This window comes from Mobula hypostoma, chromosome 11 (assembly GCF_963921235.1).
Source record: "Mobula hypostoma chromosome 11, sMobHyp1.1, whole genome shotgun sequence".
In the NCBI taxonomy this organism is placed as follows: domain Eukaryota; kingdom Metazoa; phylum Chordata; class Chondrichthyes; order Myliobatiformes; family Myliobatidae; genus Mobula; species Mobula hypostoma.
In genome coordinates this window covers 92629023-92654218 of record NC_086107.1, presented here as the reverse complement: position 1 = coordinate 92654218, position 25196 = coordinate 92629023, and the positions used below count along the sequence as shown (strand labels likewise).

The 25196-nt window shown below is 46.4% G+C and overlaps 1 protein-coding gene across 1 annotated transcript in view; it reads right to left on the bottom strand.

The window, feature by feature from the left end:
* Positions 1-25196, bottom strand: part of syt3 (synaptotagmin III) — a 146292-nt gene that overhangs the window by 71147 nt on the left and 49949 nt on the right. Inside the window, exon 2 of the mRNA XM_063062532.1 lies at positions 23396-24324. Within this exon, the coding sequence (XP_062918602.1) occupies positions 23396-23549 (154 nt within the window). The 5' untranslated portion in view covers positions 23550-24324. The remainder of the gene's footprint in view (positions 1-23395; positions 24325-25196) is intronic.

The following is a 25196-nucleotide window of genomic DNA, read 5'->3' as shown; positions in this document are numbered from 1 at the left end:
ATCAACACGGCCCACTTTCTCGTCCGGAACCTTCTCTGGTCCAGCTCAGCTGCTGTTGAGGCCCTCATCCACTCATTAGTTCAAGGCTGAGCAATGTCCGTGCACTGGCTGGGCGGACATCTATCCCCGCAGTTAACGATCCAATCCATAACTCCGCTGCCCGGACTACAGCTTGCACCAGCTCCCATTTATCAAGGGCCTACATGCAGTGACGATAAACGGCCTCCAGCCTGGCTGAGCTGCAAGATTTCTCAAAACTTTCAAATCCACAACCTGCTCCAGCTCTGTAACTGAGTCAGAGAGAAGGGAAACAGGTCCTTCAGCCCATCTAATCTGTGCTGCCCTGTTTTCCTGCCTAGTCCCACTGACCTGCTAGGATTGTAAACAGTAATGCCAGCATGCCAATAATTCTCTTTTACCTCAGAATGAAGTCTCTATTTGACATTTGATGAATGCGTTCTCTCAGCACACCATGAAGTTGACCGCAATGTACTGAAGATAAGGTTTAAAGATTGGCTTTATTTGTCACATGTACATCGAAGCATACTGTGAAATGTGTCATTTGCATCAATGACCAACACGGCCTGAACACAAGAGATTCTGTAGATCAATGGGTTTCAATAGGTACATTTAATGTCATAGAACTATATACAATATACATCCAGAAATTCTTTTTCTTCACTGGAAATCCAGAATAACACGCGCAAAATGCTGGTGGAACTCAAGAAGAGCCAATATTTCAGGCTGAGGTGCTTCATCAGGACTGGAAAGGAAGGGGGAGGCAGCCAGAAGCACAGCCCGAAGGTGTGCTGGGGCAGCCTGCAAGTGTTGCCACGCTTCCCGCGCCAACATCGCACGCCCGCAACTTACTAAACCTAACCGTGCATCTTTGGAACGTGGGAGGAAACCGGGGCAGTAGTGGGGAGGGCATACAAACTTCTTCCAGACAGTGGAGGGAATTGAACCCTGACCTTCCGATCACTGGTGCAGTAAAGCGCTACACTAACCGTTATGCGACTGTGTTGGTCCACATTCACCAGCACTTCATCAGTTGCCTTCTATACCTTAGTGATCTCGGAGCTCATCGAGATACTTCTGACATGCCTCCAGCTCCTCCACCCTCTCAGGGAGCGTGTGGGAGATTCCATACACATTGTGGGTGGAAATCCTCTTCCTCAGGTCCCCTCCAAAACCTCTTACTTTGACCTTAACTAAGACCTTCTAGTCTTAGATATTGTAATAGGGGAAATTTTCCACCTATCTTCCTATCCATGATCTTGGTAATTCTCACACCTCCATCAGGTTCCCTCCACTGACTTCTAATGTCCAGTCTCTCCTCGTCACTGGAACGCCAAGTTCCAGACAACATCTGGGTGGATCTCCTGTGCTTTTCCTCCAGCACCATCACATCCCTAACGTCTGGGTGTTTTATGGTTGAGTGAGGAGGAAGTACCATGGAGGGATTTATTTAATGCACAATAAAGGAAAGAGCCTGGTATCAAATTGTCCGCCAACCCCCTCTATAATTCCCCAACAATTCATTCATACATGTTTAAGCATAGTGACTTTCAAGCATTCTATCGTATCAATAAGCTTGATAGAGCACAGAGAAAATTGAAAGGATGTTGCCGGGTCTTGAGGATGTGAGTTATAGGGAAGGTATTGAATAGGTTAGAACATCATTCACTGGAGCATAGGAGAACGAGGAGCGATTTGATAGAGATATCGAAAATAATAAGGGATGGAGGTAGGGTCAACGCAGGCAGGCTCTTTCCCCTTAGGTTGGGTGAGATTAGAACAAGAGATCAGAGGTTAAGGATGAAAGGTGAAATATTTAAGGGGAAATCTGAGGGGGATCTTCTTCACTCGAAGGATGGTGTGAGCTGTCAGGGGAAGTGGTGGGTGCTGGTTCGGTTCCAATGTTTAAGCGAAGTTTGGATAGGAGCATGGATGGGAGAGGTATGGAGAAGCATGGTCTAGGCGCAGGCCACTGAGACGAGGAAGAAGATCAGGGTGAACCGGGATTATTGTGTGCAGAGCTGCTCACTGAAGAAAGATATCAATAAGGTCGAAAGAGCGCAGAGAAAACTTACAAGGACATTGCACGACTTGAGGACCTGAGTTATAGGGAAAGGTTGAACAGGTTAGGGCTGCATTCCCTGGAGCATAGGAGAATGAGAGGAGATTTAATAAAATTGTGAAAATGCAGTGAATACAAGCAGGCTTCTCCACTGAGGCCAGGAGAGAGCTGAACCGGATGTCACAGGTTTTAGGTGAAAGGTGAAATATTTAAGGTGCTCTGGAAGGGCCTATCATGACCTCACAAATTTTATACTCAACATATAGCTGGAATAGCGTATAATGATCATCTTCTTCATTATCCACCATACAAACTATACCATCCAGTCTCATCTTCAAGCTTACTAACAGCTCCTGTACATTCTTATCCAAATTGTTGATATAGATGAAAGACACGAATGGGCCCAGCACTGACCTCCGAGGGACAATACTGATGTGCTGGCCCTGGAAAAGGTCCAGGAGAGGTTCACAGGAATAATTCCGCGAGTGAAAGGCTTGACATATGAGGAGGGTTTGATGGCTGTCATCCTGTACTCAGTGGAGTTTAGAAAGATGCGGATGGGGAGGACATCATTGAAACCTACAAGATACTGAAAGGCCAGCATTGAGTGGATGTGGAGAAGATGATTCCAACAGTAGAAGATTCCGGTATTCAAGGGCACAGCCTCAGAATATAGGAAACTCCTTTAAGAACTGAGATAAGGAGGAATTTCTTTAGCCAGGTGAATATTTAAGGCAGAGGTGGGTAAGTTCTTGACTGGTAAAAGGGTTGAAGGTTATGGGGAGAATGGGGGGTGGGTGAAAAAATTAGCTAGGGTTGAATGGTGGAGCAGATTCAATAGGGCCGAGTGGCCTAATTCTGTTCCTCTGTCTTATGGTCCGCACAAAAATGTTCATTACTGAGTTTTCCTCCTGAAAGACACTGTTTAATGCCATGAACAAAAGCTATATGGATGATGAAGAGATTTCCAGTATCTGCAGAATCCCTTGTGTTTCCAAGTTACTTCTATGAATACTGACTTAATATCACTCTGCTAAATATTGATCCACTCCAGGCAATCACCTGGGACTTCCTGTAGGTATTGGCATGTCTGCGATCCCACAGCAAGGTTCAAGATTCCAGATTAGATTTATTTATCACATGTGCATTGAAACACACAGTGAAATCCGTTGTTTGTGTCAATGACTAACACGTGTCGACAACACACAGCCAACATACAAGACAAATGCAACAACAGCAAGACAAACCCCGTCCTACTCACACTCCTGCACCACGTTGGGACACCTCTGGACCTCTGGACCTGCTGACCTGGGACTCCAACCCCAGGATGGGCCACCTTCTGTGCCTCTGACCTCCAGACCTTGGCCCCGGACTCACCAAACTGGGACCTCCTATGTGCGGACATCCAGATGACCTACAGCTGTGGTCCGTTTGAAGGTTTTGACTAACATCTTGGATCTGCCTGTAAGCACTGACATTCCATTATAAACGTTAACGCTCATGAAGACGAGCCTTGTGACAGTCTACATTTCGGGCCTGAAACATCGACTGTTTATTCCCCTCCATAGACACTGCCTGACCTGCTGAGTTCCTCCAGCACACAACAGGAATTCTGCAGATGCTGGAAATTCAAGCAACACACATCAAAGTTGCTGGTGAACGCAGCAGGTCAGGCAGCATCTCTAGGAAGAGGTACAGTCGATGTTTCAGGCCGAGACCCTTCGTCAGGACTAACTGAAGGAAGAGTTAGTAAGAGATTTGAAAGTGGGAGGGGGAGGGGGAGATCCAAAATGATAGGAGAAGACAGGAGGGGGAGGGATGGAGCCGAGAGCTGGACAGGTGATTGGCAAAGGGGATATGAGAGGATCATGGGACAGGAGGTCCGGGAAGAAAGACAAGGGGGGGACCCAGAGGATGGGCAAGGGGTATAGTCAGAGGGACAGAGGGAGAAACAGGAGAGTGAGAGAAAGAATGTGTGTATAAAAATAAATAACGGATGGAGTACGAGGGGGAGGTAGGGCATTGGCGGAAGTTAGAGAAGTCAATGTCAGGTTGGAGGCTACCCAGACAGAATATAAGGTGTTGTTCCTCCAACCTGAGTGTGGCTTCATCTTTACAGTAGAGGAGGCCGTGGATAGACATGTCAGAATGGGAATGGGATGTGGAATTAAAATGTGTGGCCACTGGGAGATCCTGCTTTCTCTGGCGGACAGAGCATAGGTGTTCAGCAAAGCGGTCTCCCAGTCTGCGTCGGGTCTCGCCAATATATAGAAGGCCACATCGGGAGCACCGGACGCAGTATATCACCCCAGCCGACTCACAGGTGAAGTGTCACCTCACCTGGAAGGACTGTCTGGGGCCCTGAAGTGTCCTCCAGCATTGTGTGTCTGTGTTGCTCTGGATTTCCAGCATCTGCAAAATCTCTTGCGTTTATGAGTTTCCAGACGAGTGTTTGATGTGGCAAAGAGAAGAACGGGTGAGGGGAATCGTAGGTGAGGGCTGTTGATTTGAGGTGAGGCATCTGCGAAGCTGTGAGAGACCTTATCCTGGGTCTAGCTCTGCAGCCAGCTCCGCATCGAGTGGTGGCAGACTGCCACTATATCTGTGCACATCAGCCTGCATGTTAAACAGCTCCCATTGAGGGGAAGCTGTCTGGCGCTGTAATTACACCGAGGGTGCACTCTGCAGACATTGCCTGTTTACACCCTGCGTTGAATCACTGATGACTTACAGTGGAGACAGAGCCATTGGCTCCTCTGCATCTTTACCGCTCAGGATCTCGCCGAGCTTCCCAGCCACGCACTCAGCTGCTTTCACACACGATTTGACAGAAGAGTACAAAACGCCAAGAGGCATAGATCAAGTGGGCAGTCAGAGAATTTCCCAGGGCAGTAACAGCTCATACAAAAGTGCATAACTTTACAATGGACGGAGGAAGGTATGGGGGGTGGATGTCAGAGACAGATTACTTTGCTCGGAGAGTGGTGGGTGCGTGGAACACCCTGCCAGGGGCGATGGTGGAGGCAGATACTTTAGGGGCGTTAAGTGACTCTTAGATAGGCACGCGGATGATAGAGAAATGGAGGTTACGTAGGAGGGAAGGAATTGATTGATCTTAGAGTAGGTTATAATGGCGGTACAATATCATGGGCTGAGGGGACTGTATTGTGCTGTAATGTTCTATGTTCTATGAATGTTGCGTGACAGTGAACGCTGGAGAGTCTGACTGTAATAAGGTAGGATGGACTGTATATTGTGCATGTGACAATAGATAATAGGTGCAGGAGTAGGCCATTCGGCCCTTCGAGCCAGCACCGCCATTCACTGTAATCATGGCTGATCATCCACAATCAGTACCCCGTTCCTGCCTTCTCCCCATATCCCTTGACTCTGCTATCATTAAGAGCTCTATCTAACTCTTTCCTGAAAGCATCCAGAGAATTGGCCTCCACTGCCTTCTGAGGCAGAGCATTCCACAGGTCCACAACTCTCTGGGTGAAAAAGTTTTTCCTCAACTCCGTTCTAAATGGCCTACCCCTTATTCTCAAATTGTGGCCTCTGGTTCTGGACTCCCCCAACATCGGGAACATGTTTCCTGCCTCTAGCGTGTCCAATCCCTTAATAATCTTATATGTTTCAATCAGATCCCCTCTCATCCTTCTAAATTCCAGTGTATACAAGCCCAGTCGCTCCAATCTTTCAACATATGTGTGTGTGTGTGTGTGTGTGTGTGTGTGTGCACACGTGCACACAGTTGAGTGCATTAGCATAGAAGTGTGAGGATGACAGAGGCGGTGGTGGAGACTCGCGGAGAGGTATGTGCGCAATCGGACAGATGGAGCTCAGAGCTGAATTGCACGCACAGAGCACGGTGCGGGGCTTGGAGCACACATCCTCCTGGAGATCCAGGTTCAAGCCCGGGGCAGCTGTAGCATGACACTTTACAGCATGAGCAGAAAGAGTTCGATTCCCACTGCTGTCTGTAAGGAGGCTGCATGTTCTCCAGGTGACCATGTCAGTTTCCTCCAGTTTCTCCGCATCCCTCCCATATTCCAAAGACGAATGGGTTGGGGTCAACAAGTTGTGGGCAGACTACGTTTTTACCAGAAACATGGCCAACAGAGGCACTGATGCTCCCGCAATATGGTACACACGCTGCACATTTCCACAGAAGTTTTTTAGAAATACTGTACAAAGAGTGAAAGAGGAGCGGGAATGGATAACGGACCACTGGAAAATGACACTGGAGAGGTAGTGATCGGGGACAAACAAATGGTGGATGAAAATAACAGCAACACACACAAAATGCTGGAGGAACTCAGCAAGTCAGGCAGCATCTATGGAAAAGAATAAACAGTCGACGTTTTGGGCCGATACTCATCTTTAGGACTGGAAGCAAAGTGGGAAGATGCCAGAATAAAAAAATGGGGGTGGGGACAGGTGAAGGAGGATAGCGAGAAGGTGATAGGTGAAGCTTGATGGGTAGGAAGGGTAAGAGGCTGGAGAGGAGAGTGGACCACAAAAGGAATGGAAGAAGGAGAGGTTAAAGGAGAAATCGATATTCATGCCATCAGGATGGAGGCTATCCTGACAAAATATATGCTGTTTCTCCTCCATCCTGAGGGAGGCACAAGAGCAGGCCATGGACTGATATGCCAAAACGGGAATGGGAATTGGAATTAAAATATTTGGCCACTGGGAAGATCTGTTTATGGTGGATGGAGCAGAAGTGCTCAAAGAAGCAGTCTCCCAACTTACGACAGGCCTCACCGGTGTAGAGGAGGCTGCATTGGGAGCACCGGACACAATAGACGGCCCCAGTAGATTCGCAGGTGAAGTGTTGCCTCACCTGGAAGGACTGTTTGGGGCCCTGAATGGAGGTGAATGGGCACTTTGGCCACTTGCAGGGATAAGTCTCGCCAGGAAGGTTAGTTGGGAGGGACAAATGGATGAGGGAATCACAGAGGGAGCAAGCCCTGTGGAAAGCAGAGATGGGGGGGGGTGGGGGTGAGGAAAAGGTGTTTGGTGGTGGGATCCCTCTGGAGGTGGCGGAAGTTGTGGAGAATGGCATATTGGATGTGGAGACTCAAGGAGTGGCAGTTAAGACAAGAGGAACTCTATCTCTGTTAAGGCAGTGAGAAGATGGGATGAGCATGGATTTTCAGGAAATGGAGGAGATCCGGGCGAGGGCAGCGTCAATGGTGGAGAAAAGGGAACCCCATTCGTTAAAGAAGGAGGACATCTCTTGTGTCCTGGAAAGGAAAGCCACATGCTGGGAACTGAAGTGAATAGACAAATGAGCTGAGAAAAGGGACTAGAACTTTCACGGGAGACAGGGTGGAAAGGAGTAGAGTCAAGAGAACTGTGGAAATCAGTAAGTTTATAAAAGGTGTTGGCCAACGGTTGGTCTCCAGAGATGGAGACGGAGAGATTGAAAAATGAAGGGAGGTGTCAGAAATGGACCAAGTGAATTTAAGGGCAGGGTGGAAGTTAGGGGCAAAGTTGATGAACATGGGTGTCTGATGTAGCGAAGGAAGAGCTGGGGAGCATTAGCATGGAAGGCTTGGAACGCGGAGTGTTCCACGTAGCAAGTGGAGAGGCAGGCACAGCTGGGGCCCACACCGGTGCCCAAGGCTACACCTTGAGTCTGGATAAAGTGAGAGGAGTCGAATGAAATACTGATGAGGGTGTGGACTAGTCCTGCTAGACGAACGAGGGTTGTGGTGGATGGGAACTGGTTGGTTCTTTTATTGAGAAAGAAGCAGAGAGATTTAAGGCCATTTTGTGGGGGTAGAAGTTCATAAGGACTGGACATCCATGGTGAAAACGAGGCGGTCAGGACCAGGGAATTGAAAGGTAGGTAAGAGATCGAGAGCTCGAGATGTATCACAGATGTAGGTGGGAAGGGACTGAACCAAGAGGGATAGTGTAGAATTAAAGTATGAGGACATGAGTTCATTGACTCGATGGGCCAAATGGCCTAATTCTGCCCCCAGCACATCCTGTGGTGTTGGTCATTGATGTTTTGACAGATTTCACTGTATGTTTCGATCAACATCTGACAAATAAAGCTAAGCCTTATCTTTATAGAACATAGAACAGTACAACACTGTACAGGCCTATCACACCACAATGTTCTGCTATCTTTTAGCCTCATCCACATTCAATCTAGCCCTTACTTCCCACATAGCCCTCCATTTTCTATCATCTATGTGCCTACCTGAGACACTCATAAGTATCCCTAATATATTTGCCTTTACCGCCTCCCGTGGGAGCTTGTTCCACACACCCACCACTTTTTGTGTTAAAAAACCTACTTCTGACATCTTCCCTACACTCTCCTCCAATCACCTTAAAATTACGGCTCTTTGCAGTAGTCATTTCTGCCATGGAAAAAAAAAGTCTCCAGCTGTCCACTGGATCAATGCCTCTTATAATTTTGTACACCTCTGTCAAGTCACCTCGCAATCTCCCTTGCTCCAACGAGAAACACCCTAGCTTGCAATAAGACATAAGACATGCAAGGGGCATCCCGGTAAATCTCCTCTGCACCCTCTCTAAAGCTTCCACATCCTTCCTACAGTATAATGAGGTGACCAGAACTGAACAAATTGTGGTCTGACCAAAGTTTTATAGAGCTGCAGGGTTATCTCGCGGCTCTTGAACTCAATCCCATGACTAATGAAGACCAACATACTATACACCTTCTTAAGCACCCTAACAACCTGTCGGGCAACTTTGAGGGATCTCTGGATATGTACACCAAGATCACTCTGTTCCTCTACACCTCTGCTATTAACCCTGCATTCTACCTTCAAGTTTCACCATTATGTTAGGATCTATAGTCACAATCCCTCAAGAGTATATTATGGCTCAATAAGATTACCCCACATTCTTCTAAATGCCATTGAATACAAGTACTAACTTTCCTTGTAGGGCCGCCCCTGAACTCCTCTGAACTAGCTGCAAAGCAAGCATGCCTCTCCTTAAATAAGGCGGCCAAAACTGCACACAGGTACGGCGTCACCACAGCAGTATCTGTAGAACTACTGATCTCCCTTGTGCAATGGACAATCAGAGGTTATTGTTCACCTCTCAGTCTGAATTCTATCCACATGAAGGTCTTCGAGATCTACCAAAGGAACAGCCTGTTGGGTCTACAAGTCCTACACCTTGCAACATGTTTATTTTTCTGGAAAACCTAATAACATACACCATTAGTTAAATGATTTTTAGCTGAGGCAAGTTTCGCTTGCCTCAGGAAAATTTCAGACGTCTACATCAGGCTGGTCTTTTACAGAAAACAAAGCAGACATTTATGGACTGAATTTTAAAATATCTTCGCCCAAACACTGCCAAACTTGTGTAATTCACAGGCTAATCCACACTCAGTGGTCACTTTTTAGGTACGCCTGCTCATTGATGCAAATATCTAATCACCAAGTCATGCGGCTGCAACGTAATGCATAAAAGCATGCAGACATGGTCAAGAGGTTCAGCTGTTGTTCAGACTAAATATCAGAATGGGGAAGAAATGTGATCTAAGTGACTTTGACCGTGGAATGATTGTTGGTGTCAGATGGGCTGGTTTGATTATCTCAGAAGCTGCTGATCTCCTGAGATTTTCATGCACAACAGTCTCTAGAGTTTAGAGAAAGGTGCAAAAAACAAAAAAAAAATTCAGTGAGTGGCAGTTCTGCAGGCAAAAAATTCTCGTTAATGAGAGAGGTCAGAGGGGGATGGCCAGACTGGTTCAAGCTGACAGGAAGGTGACAGTAACTCAAATAACCATTTGTTACCACAGCGGTAAGCAGAAAAACATTTCTGAAAGCACAATGTGTTGAACCTTGAAATGGATAGCCTACAGGAGCAGAAGTCCGCACCGGATTCCACTCCTGTACCTAATACAGTGACCACTAAGTGTACATTATGGAGGTAGGGAATGATAGCTTCCTGTCCCTTCTATTGACAACTGAGCTCCACCTCTAGGCAGAGACAGAACTTTGTGGTCCAGAGAAAAAGAAAGTTTGGCAGAGGAGCTATCACAACCATGACTTGTAGGATGGTTCCGAGCACAGAGAAGAGAGTTGGGGTCATGATAGGATTTAGGGACAGGGATTTGGGGGAATTGGGGGACAGGCCGTATCCTGAGTCTAACTCTGCTCCACTTTTAAAGACCAGCTGCAAGGGCACGGTCAGATGTCGGCAAGGATGTTTGGGGTTCCACAGTCGGTATGTCCTTCATTTGAGGCCTGGAGTTTGGGGCCTTCATCCAGGGCCCTCATTTGACATCTTCGGCGAGCCCTAGCTTAATACCGATGATCGAAGCATCATCGTTGATCAGAGGACTGGCTTGATTAGAGATCCGATTCAAATACCAAAGGTCAATCAGAGGTTCAAATCAAAGCCAAGTTGTCTATTGGAAGACTGGAACTTGAACCCGATGGCCGTAGCCCCATTTCTGCAAATCTCTGTGAGTCCACTAGGGAATTCAAGACTCAGTATCTGTGAATCCATGAGTAAACTGGAGGTTGGATGCTGAAGAAGACGACTTGTCTGGTCTTAGAAGAGGGCTTATCCTGACGTTAGAGGACTAGGTGCGTGAGTTAGTGGGAGGGAGGAAAGGGGCTTGTTTCGCTGTTGTTTTGTTGCTGTTGTGTTCTGTGTTGTTCTGGCAAACATTGTGGACGTGCTATGTTGACGCTGGACTGCTTGGTGACACTTACAGGCTGACCCCAGCACACCTTTGTGTGTGTTGGTTGTTAATGCAAATGACACATTTCGCTGTATGTTTCAATGTACATGTGATAAATAAAGCTGAAAATGAATCTGAATCTGAGGACTCAAAGTCAGAGAGTTAGACAACATGGAACAAGCCCTTGGGCCCAATAGGTCCATGTCGACAAAATACTCCTTTCAGTTGGTATTTTAATGCATTTGACTCTCAACATTTCCTATTCATGAATGTGTAAGAGTGCCCTTTAAATGTTATTGTACCAGCCTCAGCCACCGCGCTACTCTCTCGGTACCCCCAAATGCGTGACTAGGTATAGCTCAAATACCACTATAAACTTGCTGATGATTCAACCATTGTTGGCAGAACCTCAGGTGGAGATGAGAGGACGTACAGGAGTGAGATATACCAGCTAGTTGAGCAGTGTCACAGCAATAACCTTGCACTCAACGTCAGTAAGATGAAAGAGTTGATTGTGGACTTCAGGAAGGGTAAGACAAAGGAACACAAACCAATCCTCATAGAGGGATCAGAAGTGGAGAGAGTGAGCAATTTCAAGTTCCTGGGTGTCAAGATCTCTGACGATCTAACCTGGTCCCAATATATTGACACGGCTATAAAGAAGGCAAGACAGTGGCTATGCTTCATTAGGAGTTTGAAGAAATTTGGTTTGTCACCTAAAACACTCAAAAACTTCTATAGATGTACTGTGGAGAGCATTCTGACAGGCTGCATCTGTCTGGTATGGGGTTCGGGGGCTACTGCACAGGATCAAAAGAAACTGCAGAAAGTTGTAAAATTAGTCAGCTCCATCTTGGGTACCAGCCTTTGCAGTATCCAAGGCATCTTCAAGGAGCAATGCCTCAGACATGGCCTCTTCTCATTGTTACCATCAGGAAGGAGGTACAGAAGCCTGAAGGCACACACTCAGTGATTCAGGAACAGCTTCTTCCCCTCTGCCATCCGATTCCTAAATGGACATTGGATCCATGAACACTACCTCAATTTATATATATATATATATATATATATATATATATATATAAAATTTCCGTTTTGCAGCATTTTTAATCGAACTGTTTAATATGCATATATATACTCTCTGTAATTGATTTACTTATTTTTTTCTATATTATCACGTATTGCATTGTACTGCTGCTGCCAAGTTAACAAATTTCACGACACATGCTGGTGAGAATAAACCTGGTTCTGATCCCAATTCGGAACCACTTCTTCTGGCAGCTTGTTCCATGTACCCCATCACCCTTGGTATGAAGAATATACCGCCAGCTCTCCGTTAAATCATTCCCCTCTCACCTTGAATCTATGCCTGTTTGTTTCTGAATCCCTTTCCCTGAGGGCACCCTATCTATTCCCCTCGTGATTTTAGGCACCTCTTTAAGATCATGCCTCATGCTCCTAAGGCGTGCACGGCCTCCTGTTATGCCACAAGGAGGACACCTTCAGGGTGGAGGAGCAACACCTTATATTCTGCCAGGGTAGCCTCCAACCTGATGTCATGAATATTGATTATCCTTCCGATAAAAAAAAATCCCTCCCCCTCCCCTCTTCTATTCCCCACTCTGGCCTCTTATCTCCCCCTGGTACCCCTCCTTCCTCCCTTTCTCCAATGGTCGGCTTTCATCTCCTATCAGATTCCTGCCTCTCCAGCCTTTAACCCTTCCCTCCCACCTGGCTTCACCTTTCACCTTCTAGCTAACCTCCTTCCCCTCCTCCCACCCTTTTATTCTGGCGTCTTTCCCCTTCCTTTCCAGTCCTGACAAAGGGTCTCGGCCTGAGACGCCTACTGTCCACTCGTTTCCATCGAGTCTGCCTGACCTGCCCAGTTCCTCCAGTGACTTGTGTGTGTTGCTCAAAGGAATGAAGTCTGTTCCCTTGAGCGCTGATGACATTTGCGTAAACCTTCTCTGCACCCTTTCCAGCTTAATGACGCTGTTCCTGTAACGAGGTTACCAAAACTGTACATGACACACCAGGTGCAGCCACACTAACATCTTGTCTCACTGCAGCATAACGTCCCAACTCCTACACTCGGTGCCCTGACTAATGAAGGCCAAGGTGCCAAACGCCTCCTTTACCACTTTACCTACCCGTGACGCCAATTTCAGGAAGCTACATGCTTGTACTGCTAAATGGAGCTTCAAATGGAGAACACCCCCTTGGAAGACTTTTGAAACTCAGTCATAAAAAGTCGACTTGTGTCAAGGGCGGCATCTGTGATACAGATCTGTAAAAAGAACAGGTGGCTCACAGACGGCGAAGTTCCTGGTGTTATGTAAAGTGAGACATTTTAGCACCAACATCCCTCGGATCAACATTGCAAATATGGGCCCAATTTTAACCCCGGCTTCCTAGTAGAATCATAATGTGTTGGCACGTCACTCTCCCGCTGTGATGCCGATCGGTGGTCTGTCATTTTAGCAATGGGGACAAGGCCAGCTTTGATGGGGCTAGGTATAGTGGGATCTCTACCTTGGTGTGAAAGGTCACCTCTGTGTGTGGGGGGGGGCATACTATCCTGCTTATGGGGGATTTCACAGGGGCATAGCCCGCCTTTCAACACCAGAAATCCAACCTCTGGTGCCATTTACGTCAAGTTTGCCCAATGACCTGTGAATGTTTGGGCTTCCCGCTGGGAAGTCCCACACCCAAAGACGTGCAGGTTGGTGGGTTAAATATCTGCTGTACTTTGCCCCCAGCATGTGAGTGAATGGCAGAAGTTGTGGAGAGTTAGACCACTGCACCTTAAAACGTAGAAACAGAATTCGGCCCATCATATCTGCTCCACCATTTGATCATGGTTGATTATTTTCCCTGTCAGATCCATTTTCCTGCCTTCTCCCCATAACCTTTAATGTCCTGACTATCAACCTCCACGCTACATATACCCAGTGACTTGGCTTCCACAGCTATCTGTGGCAATGAATTCCACAGATTCAGCAGCACCAGGCTAAAGAAATTCCTGCTCATCCCTGTTCTAAAGGGACATACTTCTATTCTGAGGCTGTGCTGTCTGTTCCTAGGCTCCCCCACTACAGGAAACCTCCTCTCCACATCCAGTCTATCTAGACCTTTCAATATTTGCTAGGTATCAATAAGTTGCCCCCCCCACTTCTAAACTCCAGCAAGTCCAGGCCCAGAGTCATAACGAGAGTGTGAGGAGAATAAAATGAGTCAGGATAAGAGCAATGTAAGTCAATGGTTGAGGGCCAGTATGGACTCAATGGGCTGAAGGGCCTGCTTCTGCGCTGTATCTCTGCACGGCTCTACTTCATGAAGTCCATTCCATCAGGGAGGAGGTTCAGGAGCCTGAAGACTCACACAACATTTCAAAAACAGCTTCTTCCTCTCCGCCATCAGATGTTTGAAGGGCCTGTGAATCTGTGAATGCTGCCTCATCATCCATCCTTTACTCTACTTAGTAAAATTTGTAATTTATGTTAAATTTTATGTCTTGCGCTGTACCGCTACTACAAAACAACAATTCTCATGACATATATGAGTGCCAATAAATCTTGGCAATACATTCAAAATGCTGGAGGAACTCAGCAGTTCAGGTAGCATCTATGGAGAAGAATTTGCAGTCGACGTTCTGGGCTGCAACTCTACTAGAATGGACAGAGGCAGCAGCCAGAATAAGAAGATGGGGGGGGAGCGATAGGAAAGAATATAAGCTGGCAGATGATCTTATTCTGGCCTCTACCCCCCTACCTTTCTAGTCCTGATGGAGGGTGTCAGCCTGAAACCTCGACTGTTCATTCTCCTCCATAGATGGTGCCTGTCCTGCTGAGCTCCTCCTGTATTTTGTGTGTGTTGCTCTGGATTTCCAGCATCTGCAGTATCTCTGGTGCTTTTACTAGAGACCAGAGAGCAGAACATGTAAAAGCCATTTAGTAGGAAGTTTCACAGATCAACACCGCGAGCAAATGACCTAGTTATGATGTTGCCCATAGTCCTTGGGGATCTCTGGGTTAGCCCTCCGTCGTTGATTGGCCCATGCTCACCAGTATTTAAGGTTGGATGTGTGGAGGCTGTGCTTAATGAATGCGAAAGTTTCATTCAAGATTATGAAGCCATATTTTTAAAATGAGCAGCAGAATTGGGCCGGGTTTGAGTCCATTGAGTCTCATTCTCCCTCTGTTTCCAATTGTTCAAACTCATCACTGAATTCATTCATGATCTATAAGACAAGGTGGTGTTGGGTATCTTAGTGATAAAGAGGACATATTTTTCCGCTTTCTTTGTAATTGGTTTGTCCTTGTCCCTCAGGGAACAAAGTAAGCTATCAATCTCAGGGCTTTGAACCTACTCAAAGACTGGCCCTGGATTAGAAAATTGCAACAACCATGCCTTTCTCAATTAGCAATTAACTAAATTTCATGGATGGACCAGACTGCAGAAGCATTTAGGGGCTAGGCTTGAGAGGATGTCCTTGGTCAGTCTCACTAAGCTTCTTCCATCCCTCAGTTTCTTCAGAACCCTCATTGATGCCTGTTGAATCCATGAACAAGCTGAACCATCCCGCCCTCCAAGCAGCCGCTGCAAGAATCTTGTAAGCCAATCATTGAGCATACAAGGAAGCTTTCATCAGCTGCGCTTGCCTTCAGAGTCCTATAATACAGAAACAAGACTTCATCCCACTATAGTCCTGCTGACCAATGACCCCTTCAGAGTTTCCCAATCTCCTAGGCAGGTCCATGAATAGGACTTCTATGTACAGGAAACCTCCGCACATTTATTGGAAATCCCAGTCCTGCCATACCACAGATTTTCTTTTACAAATCTCAGGGGGAAGGGGTGGTTGTGGAACTGAGGAAACAATGGGAGCCAGAGGAAGGCTGAAAGACACTCAACCTACAATCCTTCAGTTTGACAGGATGGCTTCTATTCCATAAGACCAAAAGACATAGAGTAGAATTAGGCCATTTAGTCCATCGAGTTTGTTCTGACATCGCATCATGGCTGATTTATTATCCGTTCCCAATCTCCTGCCCTCTCCCCATAACCTTCATTACCCTTACTAATCAAGAACCTATCAACCTCTGCTTTAAATATACCCAATGACTTGGCCTCCACAGCCATTTGAGGCAAGGAATTCCACAGATTCTTCATTCTCTGGCTAAAGAAATTTCCCCTCATCTCTCTTCTAGAGGATGTCCTTGTATTCCGAGATCCTCTCGTCCCACTTTAGGAAACCATCTCTCTGCACCTACTCTATCTAGGCTTTAGTATTCAACGGGTTTCAATGAGGACCCCCTCCCCCCCATCGACCCCAGCAAGTATGGGCTCAGAGTCATCAAATGCTCCTCATACATTAAACCTATTGTTATCAGACTCCAGAATGGAGCTTTCGTACAATAAGATGGAAAATGTAACATCACCATCTCCCTTTTCTGATAAATCAACTACTTTCTGAATGTATCCTGTATAAAATCCACCATTCTGGGTCCTTATTATTTTCTGTAATATAGGTTCAGAACAATGGTAGTTGAGTCCCTAGTATAATAATGCACCTTTCAATCTACCTCGTTATGATCGTGCACTTCATTGTTTACCTGCACTGCACTCTCTCTGTGGGCACATTATTCTGCATTCTGTTACTGTTTTACCTTGTTCTGTCTCGATGCATTGTGTAATGATTTGATCTGCATGAACAGAATGCAAGACAAGTTTTTCATTGTATCCTGGTACATATGACAGTAATAAATGATCCCAGTATCAATAAATTACTGGTCTAGAACCTCCTCTGATCTTCTCCAGCTGAGACACACTTGCATGTCATTCATAAACACAAGAGATTCTGCAGATGCTGGAAATCCGGAGCAACACACACAAAAACTGCTGGAGGAACTCAGCAGGTCAGGAAACATCTATGGAGAGGAATAAACAGTTGACGTTTCGGGCCAAGACTCTTCATCGGGACAAATGAAGGGTTTCGGCCCAAAACAATGACTGTTTATTCCTCTCCATAGATGTTGCCTGGCCTACTGAGTTCCTCCAGCATTTTATGTATGTTGTTCTGGGTGTCATTAAAGTTTTAGCACATTTTATACAGGTATCTCAACTTTCTTAAGAAAGTTGACGAGGGTAAAACGGTGGATATTGTTTATATGGACTTCAGTAAGGCCTTTGACAAGGTTCCACATGGAAGGTTAGTTAGGAAGGTTCAATCGTTAGGCATTAATATGGAAGTAGTTAAATGCATTCAGCAGTGGCTAGATGGGAGACGCCAGAGAGTAGTGGTCGATAACCGTGTGTCAGATTGGAGGACGGTGTGTAGCGGTGTGCCTCAGGGATCTGTATTGGGTCCAATGTTGTTTGTAATATATATTAATGATCTGGATGATGGGGTGGTAAATTGGATTAGTAAGTATGCAGATGATACTAAGATAGTTGGTGTCGTGGATGATGAGGTAGGTTTTCAAAACTTGCAGAGAGATTTAGGACAGTTAGAAGAGTGGGCTGAAAGATGGCAGACGGAGTTTAATGCAGAAAAATGTGAGGTGCTACATTTTGGTAGAACTAATCAAAATAGGACATACATGGTAAATGGTAGGGCATTAAAGAATGCTCTAGAACGGAGGGATCTAGGAATAATGGTGCATAGTTCCCTGAAGATGGAATCTCATGTGGATAGGGTGGTGAAGAAAGCTTTTGGTTTGCTTGACTTTATTAATCAGAGCATTGAGTATAGGAGTTGGGATGTAATGTTGAATTTGTATAAGGCATTGGTAAGGCCAAATCTGGAGTATTGTGTACAGTTCTGGTCACCGAATTATAGGAAAGATGTCAATAAAATTGAGAGAGTACAGAGGAGGTTTACTAAAATGTTGCCCGGGTTTCTTCTCCTAAGTTACAGAGAAAGGTTGAACAAGTTAGGTCTTTATTCTTTGGAGTGTAGATGGTTGAGTGGGGACTTGATAGAGGTGTTTAAGATTATGAGGGGGATTGATAGAGTTGACGTGGTTAGACTTTTTCCATTGAGAGTGGGGAAGATTCAAACAAGAGGACATGGGTTGCGTGTTAGAGGACAGAAGTTTAGGGGTAACATGAGGGGGGCTTCTTTACTCAGAGAGTGGTAGCTGTGTGGAACGAGCTTCCAGCAGAAGTGGTTGAGGCAGGTTCTATGTTGGCGTTTAAAGTTAAATTGGATAGATATATGGACAGGAAAGGATTGGAGGGTTATGGGCTGAGTTCAGGTTGGTGGGACTAGGATAGGGTAAGAGTTCGGCACGGACTAGAAGGGCCGAGATGGCCTGTTTCCGTGCTGTAATTGTTATGTGGTTATATCTGTGCGTTGGATACCTCAACTTATTGGGGATGCTCTCCCCTCCTGCCTGCAATGTGGACCCACTGCAGAGAACTAATGAACTGAAGTGGTATTGAGGGTGTTGAAGGTACAATAAGCCAAGGGGTCCGCTGCCCTCTCAGGGTGAAGTAAAGGATCTCATGACGTTATTGCATGCAGTTCTGGTCGAAGGACATTGATGGGTTGGAGATAGTGCAGAAGAGGTTCAGCAGGGTGCTGCCTGGTTTAGAGGCTATGATCGACAATGAGAGGGTGGACAAAAAATGGGTTGTTTTCTCTGGAGAAAACAAAAAATTTTCTAACAAAAAATGTTAACAGAATTATGAGAGAGAGGAAGATAGAGTAGGCAGCCTGAATCCTTTACCCCAAGGTAGAGACGTCATGAGGGTGGTGCGGTGGCCAGCGATCAGGGTTCAATTCCCGCCACTGTCTTTAAGGAGTTTGTTCATCTTCCCTATGACCATGTGGATTTCCTCCAGATGCTCTGGTTTCCACCCACAGTCCAAAAATGTATGGTTAGGGTTAGTGACTGGTGGGCATGTTATGTTGGCGCCTTAAGACTAGCCAAACTTGCAGGCTGCCCAGCACAATCCTCACTGATTTGATTTGATGCTATCAAATATTTCACAGTACGTTTTAATCTTAAACTTTATTTAAGGTGAAAGGGGGTAACTTCAAAGGAGATGTGCAGGGCAAGTTTTTACTTACACTGAGAGTGGTGGGTTCCTGGATCAGGGCACGATCAGGGGGTGGTGGTGGGGGCAGATACAATAGAGCTGTTCAAGATACTGTTAGACAGACACATGAATATATGGGAACTGGAGAGATATGAATCATGTCTGGGCAGAAGGGATGAGAATAATTCAGCATATGTTCAGTATAGACATCCTGCGTTGAAGGGCCTGGTCCTGTGTTGTACTGTTGTGTGTCTGTGTTCTGTGTTCTGCGTCCTATGATTTTAAAGTGGAAAAAAGTTCATCTCCCCCAATGTCCAACCGTTGTTCCTCTCTTGTCCCTGGCTGGGGGGAGGATGTCAAAACATAGTTGATTTCTAACAGTACCAGTAATTCAGAGACCTGAATCGAGAACAATGAGATTGAGTCCTCCGGGGGAATTTTAATTCAATCAATTAAAGAGAATTGGATTTGGAAAGAAAAATGGCAGTCATTAAGCCAGCAGATTGTTATAAAAGTTTGACTGATTTTCATCGTGGGAAGAAACCAATTCTCCATCCTTGGACAGTCCTAATTCCAGGTTAACTCTGTCGTGGCTTATTTCTGCATGTAAGGAGGAGCCCACTGGACAGAGGCTGGAGGAAATTCCTGTTTGCAGAAAGCTCTGCAGTTCTCTGCGCTATTGAAGGCTGCGGATGTGTGCTTCCAGGGTGCGACTGAGAAGTTGTCGAGTCATACAGCAGAGAAGCAAGCCCTTCAGCCCATCTAGTCCATACCAAACTTTCATTCTATCCAGTCCCATTGACCCTCACCTGGATCATAAGCCCCCCCATACCCCTCCCATCCAGGTACTTATCCAAATTTCACTTAAACGTTGAATCAAACATGCTCGATCCACACTCTCAAGCAAAGAAGGTCACCCTCACGTTTCCCTTAAACATTTCACCTTTCACCCTTAACTCATGACCTCTAGTTCGAGTCTCACCTAACCTGGAAAAAGCATGTTTTCGTTTACCCTATCTATACCCCTCATAATTTCGCATATCTCTGTCAAATCTCACCTCATTCCCCGATGCTCCAGGAATAAAGTTCTAACCCATTCAATCTTTCCCTGTAACCTAGGTCCTCAAGTCTGGGCAACATCCTCGTAAATTTTTCTCTGCGCTACTTCAATCTTATTGATATTTTTTCTGTAGGTAGGTGACCAGAACTGCACACAATGCTCCAAATTTTGCCTGATCAACATCTTATACAACTTCAACATAACACAGCAGTGTGTCAAACCTAAAGTAAGGACTGATTCGGTGAGGAAGCTGAGAAGGAATAGGATCGTGTGAGAAGTAGAGTCGACCCAATGACCCTGATCAAGGCAACACACACAAAATCTTTGAGGAACTCAGCAGGCCAGGCAGCATCCATAGAGACCAATAAGCAATGAACGTTCTGGGATGAATACCTTCACCAGGACTGGAAAGGAAGGGGGAAGAAGCCAGAATAAGAAGGTGGAAGGAAGGGAAGGTGTACAGTCTGGCATGTGATAGGTGAGACCCGGTGAAAGGGAAAGTGGGTGGGTGGGGAGGGAGAATGAAGTCAGAAGCTGGGGAGGTGATAGGTGGACGAGTTACTCAATCTCTGTATTGTGTGTACTGCTCTGGACTTATAGAATCTGCAGAGTGTTGATGGCCCAAGTGACCCACTCCTGCCTTTGTTCCCTGTGCTCCCCTCTAAAGGGAGCACCTTAACATTTGCTTCAGAAGCGGTTCCTCGGGGCAGAGGGCAATTTGCTTCTATGGAGTAGAAGATGTGTCCAGATTTCCCCAGCTGCTCAACCCACCATACCCGCGCCATCTCACAGAGAGATCACGCTTCAGCACCCTCTTCCACAGTTTTCCCTGTACCCTACTCTTCCCGTCAGATTCTCTGATTGGAAAGAGACCTGAGAAGTAACTTCTTTGCACAGAAGGTAGTGCGTACCAGGAATGAGCTGCCAAATGAGGCAGATGAAGTGGGTATAATTGCAACATTTAAGAGGTATATGGATAGGTTCATGGAATGGAGGGGATTGGAGGGTTATGGGAGGGATGATGATGTGGTCAGCATGGCCATGTTGGGCCGAAGGGCTTGTTTCAGCGACCCTACTCTGCATTCTGTTATTGTTTTCAATGTACTGACATAATCAGCCTCAGGATTCACACCACCAGGTTCAGGAACAAATAATACCCGCCAACAATCAGGCTCTTGAACCAAAAGAGATAACTTCGCTTGTCACATCATTGAAATATTCCCACAACCTTTGGTCTCACTTTCAGGGACTCTTCATTTCATGTTCTTAATGTTTATTGCTTATTTCTTTCTTTCTTCCTTTCTTTCTTTTTGTATGTGCACAGTTTGTTGTCTTTTGCACGCCGGTTGAACACTCAAGTTGCTGTGGTCTTTCATTGATTATATTATGGTTATTATTCTATTGAGTATGTCCACAAGAAAATTAATCTAAGAGTTATATATGTTGACATACAATATATGTACTTTGATAATAAATTTACTTTGAACTTAATGAAATGATGTCTATGGATGACAACAATAAATGTTTTTCCCTGTACCTCAGTACAAATGGCAATAATAACATTAGTTACCAACTAGTTTTACCACTTCACTCGGCCCTCCCCTATGTCACCAAGCATCACCCTCACTCAGACCTACACCTCCTCGCCCCCACCCGCAGTTGCTCCTTCTCCCCTCCCCTCTTCCCTCGCTAACTCTGCCATTCTCCAGAGGGTTCAGAGAAACGCTCGTCAGCTCCGTCAGTTCCATTGTGGGCACTCCAGGTACAGCAGCATAAAAGGGCGTTCATACAATGGCCAGCCCCAGCAAAACACTTCGAGCCATTTCGCCCCTTTAACCCCCGGCAAACCCGATTAACCCCAACCTAATCACGGGGCAATTTACAGTGACCAATTCACCTGTCTGGTACGTCTTTAGACTGTGGAGGAAACGGGAGGACCCGGAGAAAACACACGCATTCCACAGGGAGGATGTACAGACTCCTTACAGAACGACATCTGAATTGAACTTCGAACTCTGGAATGGCCCATCGCAATAACCGCTACGCTACTGTGGCATCCAATTCGGGCCAGTGGCTAAACACTCAGTAGCCACTCTATTACATTCACTCTACACCTGCTCAATAATGCAAACATCTAATCAGCCAATCACGTGGCAGCAACTCAATGCATAAAAGCATGCGGACGTGGTCAAGAGGTTCAGTTGTTGTTCAGACCAAACATCGGAATGGGGAAGAAATGGGAGCTAAGCAACTGACCGCAGATTGATTGTTGGTGCCAGGTGGATTGGTTTGAGAAACTCAGAAACTGCTGATCTCCTGGGATTTTCAGGCACTATCGTCTCTGAAGTTTACAGTGACTGGTGTGAAAAACAAAATAAAAGGATCCGGTGAGTGGCAGTTTTCTGATCGAAAGTGGCTTGATAATGAGAGAGGTCAGAGGAGAACGGCCAGACTGGTTGAAGCTGACAAGAAGGTGACAATAACTCTAATAACCACAGATTACAACAGTGGTGGGCAGAAGAGCATCTCTGAATGCAGGACACATTGAACCTTCAAGTGGATGGGGTACAGCCGCAGAGGACCACTGACTTTGAGGAGCCTTATGGGCTTGAGGAGATCTGCTATGTCACCAAAGGCTCCAGAAAATCTCCACAGACGTTCTGTGGGAAGCATTCTGAGTGGTTGCATCACCGTCTGCGTTGGAGTGGCCTCTGCACAAGATCAGAGAAGGCTGCAGAGAGTTGTCAACTCAGCCAGCTCCATCATGGGCACCAGCCTCCCCATCATCCAGGACGCCTTCAAAAGGCGATTCCTCGGGAAGACCACTTCCATTATTAAGGACACCCACCACCCAGGACATGCCCCCCCCCATTACTCCCCTCAGGGCGGAGGTACAGGAGGCTGAAGACTCACGCACAACACTCCAGGAACAGCTTCATCCTCTCTGACATCAGATTCCTGACTGGACAATGAACCCATGAACACAACCTCACTAAGTTTTCTTTATCTCCTTTTGCCTGCACTACTTATATATACACATACACACACAGTATATACATATGTATACACCCTACACACATTTTACAGATATAAACATATACATATCTTTCATATGGATTATTTTATATATATATATTTCTTATTGTAATTTATAGTACATTTTAAGTGTAACAGTGTACTGCTGCGACAAAAAAACACAAGTGTCACAGCATATGTCAGTGATAATAACCTAATTTTGATCCTGATTCCCCTGCACACACCTTACCCCTGCCCTACCCTTCAGTTCAATGTACTGTATATGTGTAAATACCACCCGATCTCCCACCCCCATCTATCCCTGAAAAAACTGACAATAAAGCAAAGGATGGTGTCAGTCATTCAGGCCTTCCAAGGGCTATCACAGGCACAACGGGCAGAATGGCCTCTGTCCCGTGTGGTGAGAGGCCGGGTGGGGGGAGTGGGGGTGGGGATGGTGACAGGGAGGGGGGTACTGGGAGGCGATGGGTGACATTACCTGTCTCGATGTGGCGTGTGCGGTCCCGGTCCCGGAGGAGGTAGGAGAACTCGATGCACTTCTCATTGTTGTGATTGCCCCGGATGCTGAAGCAGAGTTCATTGACCAGCGCCAGCGCGTTGCGGCACAGCTCTTCCTCCCCATCGCCCGACATCTCGGCACAGCATCACACAGGCGGCGGGCGGGCAGGCGGCAAGGGCAGGGAGCTGGGCCTAGAATCCCGGTGAAAAGTCAACTCGGAGGCTACCCCGAACTCTAACAAGGGGCAAGAGGACTGTCCTCGTCAGGCCTTCCGAAAGCCTGGACTGAGAGAGGCGGACCTTGCTGGGTGAATCCCAACCCTTGATCCTCAGCTAGTGAGTCCGTGATCTTCCACTTAGGAGAGGAGGCACCTCGTTGGATCTGGATTCTGGTATAATTCTTCCGGGACTTCGGGCAAGCCGCGTGCCGGTGAACGAGACCCAAAATGTTCCGCCACCAAGCCCGGACGCGGACTGGGCTGGGAGTCATCCACCCTTCGTTCCGTCAGATTTCGTGCTCGGTTTGGTGTTCCTGGTGAGAGGGTTTGGTGGCTGGGTGAGGAGTCAGGAGCAGCCCCTCTTTATCCTGCAGATCTGGGGAACGTTGTTGCTGTGGACTGGCCAGTCCAGGCCCTTCTCATGGTCTTGTCAAAGCTGGAACAATGGCAACGACACGGCAGTATGAAACCCTGCTGCTTTTCCTATTCCACCCCCTCGGAAGAGAAAGAGCAGAGACATTGAGCACTGCTTACAGTGGAGGAGGCATCAATAATTCCGAAATCTCTGGCCAGACTCCCTTTAATTTCTGTTTCCATTGATTTCTCATGGAAGAAATGGCATACTTAGAGGGATGGCAAATCTCTCTCGCAGTTAGAAGTCATTCTGAAGGTTGGTGCTCTACTTCTCAGGCTGCAAGGCAAAGTGAAACTCATGAGGAGCAGTGTGGAGGGAGGATACCTCTCTCATTGGCTGCATCATTGTCACATAACACTGAGCTCCCAAATATATCTCCACCCACCTGCACACAGCATTTATGCAGAACGTCCAAAAGTAACGAGACAGACAAAGCCAATTCTCTGAGCTGAGAGTGACAGGAAAGGAACACACTTAACGGGGAATGATGAGCTGAGAAGGAGGCCCAGGAAACTTGCCATGAGCTTGACTCTTCCACGGAGCGTGTACATCTGTGCCCCCCCCTCCCCCAGCTTTCCCTCCCGCTTCCGCTTTTCTGTCTTCGCAGTTTTTAGAACACAGGGCTGTACAGCACTGTACATACCCTTCAGCCCACAATGTTCTGTCATTCTATTAACCTACTCCAAGATCAATCCAACACTTCTCTCCTACCTAGCCCTCTCTTTCTCTATCATCCATGTGCCTATCTAGGAGTCTTCTTTCCGTCTTCTCTCTCTCCTCTCCTCCCCACAACACCTTACTTTCTGCCATCTCTATCCACTTTACCTCTCTTACCCCTCCACTTCTCTATCCCTCTCTCCCCTTCTCCCCACCCTTTTATATCCTCTTCCTTTATCCTTCCTTCTCCACCTCCCTCCATTCCTCTCGCTTTCCTCCCGTCTCTCTGAAGCCTGAAGGCAAACACTCAATGATTTAGGAATAACTTCTTCCCCTCTAACAGCAGATTTCTGAATGGACATTTAACCCATGGACACAACATCACTACCTTTTTCCTCTCATTTTGCACAACTTACTTAACTTCTTTAGTATATTTATATTTCTTACAGTAATTTACAGATTTTATTACATATTGCGTTGTACTGCTGCTG